At 34.2% G+C, this 7,383-nt stretch overlaps 1 protein-coding gene across 1 annotated transcript; it reads right to left on the bottom strand.

Annotated features, from left to right (window-relative positions):
• Positions 1-2,685: 2,685 nt before the first annotated feature.
• LOC122024720 (iron-sulfur cluster assembly protein 1-like) lies at positions 2,686-6,218 on the bottom strand. Its single transcript, XM_042583392.1, has 3 exons — positions 5,845-6,218; positions 4,956-5,010; positions 2,686-3,097 (listed from the first exon to the last, which is right to left on the bottom strand). Exons 1-3 carry the CDS (start codon positions 6,143-6,145, stop codon positions 2,938-2,940), a joined length of 516 nt encoding a protein of 171 aa, XP_042439326.1. The 5' UTR covers positions 6,146-6,218; the 3' UTR covers positions 2,686-2,937.
• Positions 6,219-7,383: the final 1,165 nt, after the last annotated feature.

The raw sequence follows: 7,383 nt of genomic DNA, 5'->3' as shown, positions 1-7,383 counted from the left end.
GGGAGGGTGGCGGGCGTTTATAAAGAGAGAAGGGAATGCGATGGCTACGTCTCCATCAGTGCGCGGTAGCCGTTGGATCTATTGAGAATTCGGTTATGGACGTCTGATGATTGGCCAGTGTTTTTGATTCAACGAAGTCGGTCAGTATCGGCTCGTGTGGGAATTGCGGGACCTTGACCGGCTCTTTCGTGGAAGGAAAGAAAGATGATCACGCACGCGGTTACGTTTTTGTAACAATTTACTTTTTGACGTGTTCCCTCGCGCGTGCCTAGACGGAGTCGTGGACCTACACACGGGCGGTACTAACTTGGGGAGTGCCACCTGGCCAAGGATTGACACATGAAAATTCAGGGTAGGTTGTCTGCGCAGGTTCGACTCCTAGAAAATAAATCGTCTATGTTAGTCCCGCTAAGCGAACACACTTATTCCTAATGGACCTCCTGGCGTGGAGTTTTCACTGGGGTCGTTAATATGATAGTTATATATATATATATATTTTTTAAGTTCCACTTGTCTAACAGAGACACTGATCTATTGGTCATGATTAATTATAGGATGACAAATTTATTATAATAAAATATAAATTAATTTTTAATACATGTTCTTCTTTAAAAATAATAATAATAATAACTCATTCTAACGAAGGAGAAATTCAAATCGAATCCAACCAGTAAACCCGAACATGTAAACATCAGAAATATAACTGAACAATGGAATAGAAATATATCGTTTCCATATTTTGTAAGCCGTAAATCTTCGGTCACAAATAGCGCCCCACGACAGGTTGACAGCGTCAAAAGTGAATAGGAACACGCTCGAACTCCTAGAAAATAAATCGTCTATGTTAGTCCTGCTAAGCGAACACACTTATTCCTAATGGAACTCCTGGCGTGGAGTTTTCACTGGGGTCGTTAATATGATAGTTATATATATATTTTTTTAAGTTCCACTTGTCTAATAGAGAGACACTGATCTATTGGTCTCAATTAATTATAGGAATATAAAAAGAGTTATGGTCGTCTGCTTACAAAATATATATATATATATATTTATTTATTTATTGTAAGCCGTAAATCTTCAGTCACGAATAGCGCCCCACGACAGGTTGACAGCGTCTATGACATGCTTAGAGTGTTGTTTCAATTTTTTATTTGTTTTAAACTCCTGATTATGTCAATAACATCTAACTTTTAAAATTTAATGATTGATTATAGCATTATTTTAAAATTTTTAAATCGACAAAATTCTGAGATGTACATATAGTGTGCGGTAATATATATATATATATATATATATATATATATATATATATATATATATATAAAATTTATTTACCTTACATATTCCTAGACGATCCTCGCATATCTTGATGCCCGGATACTCCAATTCTCAAAAGTGAATAGGGACACGCTCGAACTAGCATCTGAACATATGAGTGTATATATATGCGGATCTTTGTGTGCCAATTCACTCGGATGTCAAAGTGCCTAAAATTGATTTAGACGTCCGTAGGTGACATGATCTAGGCGTCTAGAATGAATCTAAGAGTCTAAACTCATTCAGTATTTTATTTTAGGATATATTATATGGATTTAGGGTTCAAAATTTTAAAATTTAAGAGTTCAGTTATAATAAATTTAAGTTAATAAGATTTTTTTTTCTAACATTTAAGTTTCCTGTTAAATTATAATATTTAAGATTAAAAATTTTAAATATTCACATGATATATTATATATATTTAGGATTTAAGATTTTAGAATTTAAGGTTGAGTTATAATAAATTTAAACTAATAAGATTTTTCTATAGAATTTAGATTTCCCTATTAGGTTATAATGTTCAAGATAAAAAATTTTAGATACTCACATATTATAATTTATGTATTTAAGATGTTTTAAGTTTATGATTTATGATTTTTTTTATTTTAAAAATTTTAAAATTTAAAAAAATCAAGGCGACAAACACCTCAACTTAAAATAAAAAAAATAAATTAAGATGCCTGAATTAGTTTAGACACCTTAGAACAAATTGTTATGGACCGTTCACTATAAAATCACCCACAAAATATATATATATATATTTGTCTGCACCCATAATTTATCCATAAGATGCATTTTATTGACCTTAAAAAACCTAAGCATCCTCATTGACTACCTTATTTAAAAATTTTACTCTAAAATAGAAAATTACATCAACTATCCTATCTATTTCTTAAAATTAAATTAGATAAATAATAATTCTCTAAATTTATAAAATAACTCTTTATCTTAAAATTAAAATAATTTTTTTTTTCAATCTCTCTCATTTCACTCATCCTTTTCCATCTCTTTTTTCCTATCATTTCAAAAAGGTATAATAATAGAAACATAGAAGTAAGAGAAAAAATTAATAAAAAATTAAAAATAATAGAAATTTTAAAATAATTAATGTATTAGATAGTAAAAAGTAATTATCTAAATTTAATAAAATAAATTATTTATCTTAAATTTTAAATATAATGATAAGAAAAATGATATAATGATAGGAAAAATGACTTGGATGTTCTAAGTGCGGATCTAGCAACCTCTAAATATACCAACGATAACATGGACACATGCAGGAGCAGGATTAAACTCAAGTCCTCCACCTTGAACTTCTGGAATCATCGACAGTATGCTGCACGTAGCTGCATCAGTAGCAACTTAAAATAAGCACACAAACAATCACAAATCCTAGATATAACATCTTCAACATGTCCATATCACCATAGCTTATTTTTGAAGAACATGATCACAGTGGAAAATGGCATCCTAACCAAGAAGGTATCAGGACAGGTATGCATCAAATCAATCTTTCTAGGATGGGTTTGTACCGACATAGGCATGTGATAGCAAACTGGGCACAAGTTATACAACTCGGTAAAATAATTGTATGCATGTTCTTCCAAGTAGGTCATCTTTTTAGGTATTCTCAACTTTGTCAGTTTGCACTGTCTCAGCCTTTCCAGTTGCCTTGGAATTTTTTGCTTTGTAGTCTTTCACAGCAGCTTTGATTGCATCTTCAGCGAGCATGCTGCAGTGAAGCTTCACCGGTGGAAGTGAAAGGTGTTTGGCAATTTCTCTATAGAACACAAGTAAATAATATCATCATATCAGAAGCAAATAGTTGTGATTAATAACACGACCACTTAAGAGTGAAGGAAAAAAATTAAAACCAGATAAGAGTACGATTTTCTAATGACTTTTCGGCCAAAGGTAGGGCAAATGCCAAAGCCAGAAAGGATGACAAAACAAGGAATCACCAACGCAAGCAACACAATAGATCATCACCAGGGTAACAAAGGCTTAGGCCCTAATAATAAAAAATTCGGAAGGACAGTGCACGATATAGTATAACTTTTACATCAGGACCTGAGAATAATACCTACAAATTTGATTCTGATGGCTATAAGTATATCAACGCAAGTCAAATTCAGAATCAGTTTTCCTGATATAAGAATCAGAATTCATATTTAGAACTGTTAATCAGGTAGAGGTAAAAATGGTTCTTCATAAAACTACAGTAGATGCCCAAATAATTCAGCAAGGAATGCTGTGATCCTTAATCTAGAGACCACTGGGAAGGAAGGGCAGCTTTGTCATGAATGCTTTGTTAAAAGAAACCATTGTACTGTTTATACAAAAGGAGAAGCCAAAGATTGACAAGCGAGAAATTTTTTTGGACAAATCCATAAATAGTCAATGCCAATCAATCCCTTCCCATTTCCTAGGAAAGAGTATGAAGGAAATGCGTACTTCTTCACTAAAAAAAATGATTAACCACGTCAGGTAACGTCGAACTTGGGCCGACCGATCCAATCCATGGAAGTTTCCCATCGGTCGCTAGGGTAAAATGGGAAAGTGCACATGAAGGCCCATCCTAATATTGAATAAGCCTACTTATTAATTGCAATGTTCATTTGCCCAACAAGACAGGTAATCTTATAGCAAATGAATCCTCATAGGTTGTTCAAGAATAAGAAACTGATGACTTTCCTGTTGATGAAAGTCATTAAACTTTCTTAAGAGACAAATGTTAGTCTGGAACAGGTCTTCCTCAAGGCACAATTACCATCTATTTAACTAGAATCATAAGAATAGAATAACAAAAGGCTTTTGGAACTCAATACTTCAATAACTTTTGTACTATTTTCTATTTTCAGTGTCTCAGCCCTCATCCAGTTCAGAACTACCTACATGTTATACCTTAAGAGGTATCTCCTACTTTATATTAGTAGAAACTTAACTATTAATACATGCAAATTGAATAAATAAAGTCATTGAATTGTTCAACTCAAGCATAATCAGTGGTGTTGCACAGATGGGGAAAAAATAATAATGATGGTATATAAAAATAAAAGCATGATTCAGTTGTTTCCATTATATTCCAAAATTCCATGTAATGGTTCAGACTGACAGGACTCACATTTTTTTTAAGCTGAATCATTTCAGTCTTATCTGGTGCTCATAAATTATTTTGACAGAATTACCACACAATACTCATAATCCTGTCTATATGCTGGACTTGGAAAGAAAAACTGGTGCCTTGAATCATGACCAAGTAATCCAGATGTGTTTGGGTTAATCTAAATACACATAGCAAAATAAATTTAGAAACCAAAAATCATGATTGCTTCTTATAATACAGTTCTAACAAACAGAGTAAATAAATTGTTCACCACACGACTGCTTCAGATATGATAGGCAAATAAATGTTTATTGCATAGGGTACTTCCTAGTTGAAGACAGAGAGAAAATATTCAGATAAAAAAGTAATTGAATTTAATTAACTTAGCCTGTCTAATGATAGCTCTCTCCAATTGCAAGTCTCAATTTTTCTATAGTACCATACGGTCATGCTGCTAAAAAATATTAGTGGAGTTTTCTTGAGGGTTCAGCAATTTAATTGTAATAGCAAGTCATGGGAAATTCAAACTTACGTATTTTTGATGGATAACACGTCTTCCATATGTTTTCCTTTCACCCATTCTGTTGCTGCAATTGATAATAGATGAATAGCGTATGATGCATTATGCAAAAGCAATAGTTTCCTAATATCGAATAAAACAAGAATATTTAACCATTAAAAGGGCAACCTTATTGTTAAGCAATATTTTAATACAAAATAACTTCTTTTGAGCCAACACTTCTTCTTCCCCAATAGAAAGCATTCTCTTAATGAGAGAAAGATAACTAGAATTACAAAATCAGAAATCAATATATAAATCTTGAAATATATCACTGAATTACTAATGGAAATAAATTCATAGTTATTCCTTACACTCAGAGAATAACAGTGAATTATATAGAAGGTCAAAGGTTTTCATCGCCAGTCACAATAATATTTCAGCCATTGTTTTCTCTAATAGCTAATAAAGCGAGAAACTTGTTTCACATTCTCTGTTGATTCTCCAAGTTCAAGCACGAAAGCCAAATTAGCTACTGGATTCCAGAGTTGATCATGAATCAAAGAATGTTTGTCGATAGCATCAGTGGTTTTCTATAAATTTCTTTTCTCTAGTGTTTTATTGTGTCTGAATCCTAGCTAAAATGTGTAAAGAACAACTTTCGAACAATGTGTCCGACTGGTTTCACGATTCTAACATTCATCGCGGGTAAGTTTTCCTCCTTAATTTGCAACATAAGTACATAATTAGAATAGCAGAAAGGATTCTCATCTTTCAAAACTACCCAGTCATAGTTGTCAAATTATCTCAATGACGCTAAGCACAACATCCGGAAAAAAAATATATATGACACGATTAAAGTCAATAAAAAAAAGGAATATCGTGCAGCACAGATTGGGAATTAGGGTTTTAAAGGTCATACCAACAGAAGATGACGCGATGGCCGAGCCGCAACCAAAGGTCTTGAAGCAGGCATCGACGATCTTTCCAGTATCATCGTCGACCTTGATCTGCAGCTTCATCACGTCGCCACACGCCGGCGCGCCGACAAGACCCGTCCCCACCGAAGGATCACTCTTGTCGAAGGATCCGACGTTCCGAGGGTTCTCGTAGTGGTCCACCACCCTCTCGTGGTATCCCCGCGAGGCCGCCGCCGTCACCGCCCCCGGCGCCCGTTTCCCCAGCCCTAATCCAAGAATTCGCCTTCCCGCCGCGCCCAACATCTTCGCACTCGCCACAATCCGTCGAATTCTTGATCGGCGAACCGACGACGCAGGAAAGAGTGAAAACAATATCGAAAAATATGGGATAAGTATGATTTCTTTTTATTACAAATAAAAATTTTAAAATCGAAAAAGGAAATCACGAAGGTGACAAATCGAGCATGGGCCTTGCCTTGCTTACTTAGGTGGTCCAATAAATCATCCATAGCACCTAAGGACTTCCACTTCTAAGTAAACACGCCACAAAAGTCAAAACCACGCCCTTTTTCGTTAGAGACTGAAATAGAAATCCATCGAAATCGTACTGAAAATGAATCTTTATCGGGATGATTTAATGGTTAACGCATGATGAAATATTATCATCATGGATTTAAGATTCGAATTTCGATAAAAATAAAATAAATATTTTTTTTATGTACTAATTATTATTTTAAAAGTTAATAGTCATCTTTTGCAATGAAACTAAGTACAAGTCTAAACTCTAGACAGACTAAAATGCCACCCAAATTTAGACTTTGGGTTCTCCCCAAAATAAGTTGAGGAGTAGCAACCAGACATCTAGAGGTAAAGTATAGTTTTTATTTTTAGTAACAATATATTATCATAGTTATAATTCACTGTTGTTGCATATAGATATTTTCATTTCTAATGGACGCTGATCAATATAGACAAACACTTTATCTTGAATCAACACATCAAGATTATATTATAACAGTTATAATCATAACTAGAAACAAATGGATGCTTCAATTCTCGCTTTACTTTTGAAAGGGATCCATCAAAGGACTCTCAACAGGAGTGAAGTCCTTTTCGCCGCTCCACCATCATGTTTATATTCCAAAGCTAAAAACAAATGGACGAGTAAACTGATGTTGCATTATGTGAAAGAGAGACTTCTTGTATTTTGGTATCCCGGCTAGAAGTGTTGAGTTTTTCAGGAAGGGTTATTTTTCGGTCTTCTTCCTCAACTTCGGCAGGCTCTCTGGTTATTGACAGAGAAGGAAGATCTAACATCAGCCAATGGCTAGTTTCCAAATTCAAATTCCAGCAAAACAGATTTTGATTTGGTGAGCTGGGCAGCAATTTCCCCCCTTGGGATCTGCTTGTTACTTTATTCTCAAGGTAAAAAAAGAGGAAATGATCCAATCACTCCCCCATGATTCAATCAAAAGGCCCAACCAACAGGGAAAAACCTTGTTTTTCCGTTGCCATTGGATAACACGGAGGTGGCAAATCGA

The sequence above is a fragment of the Zingiber officinale genome, chromosome 9B (genome assembly GCF_018446385.1).
Source record: "Zingiber officinale cultivar Zhangliang chromosome 9B, Zo_v1.1, whole genome shotgun sequence".
Classification (NCBI taxonomy): Eukaryota; Viridiplantae; Streptophyta; class Magnoliopsida; order Zingiberales; family Zingiberaceae; genus Zingiber; species Zingiber officinale.
The sequence above is the reverse complement of the archived record's forward strand: the minus strand, read 5'-3'. Positions and strand labels throughout refer to the sequence as shown.

Bases quoted from the DNA above. Each gene is read 5' to 3' on its own strand.
- LOC122024720 (XM_042583392.1), bottom strand. From the start codon at position 6,145: ATGTTGGGCGCGGCGGGAAGGCGAATTCTTGGATTAGGGCTGGGGAAA. The intron at 5,011-5,844 runs GTATGACCTTTA...TATCAATTGCAG, and splicing joins CATCGCGTCATCTTCTGTTG to CAACAGAATGGGTGAAAGGA. The intron at 3,098-4,955 runs GTAAGTTTGAAT...TGTGTTCTATAG, and splicing joins GTGTTATCCATCAAAAATAC to AGAAATTGCCAAACACCTTT.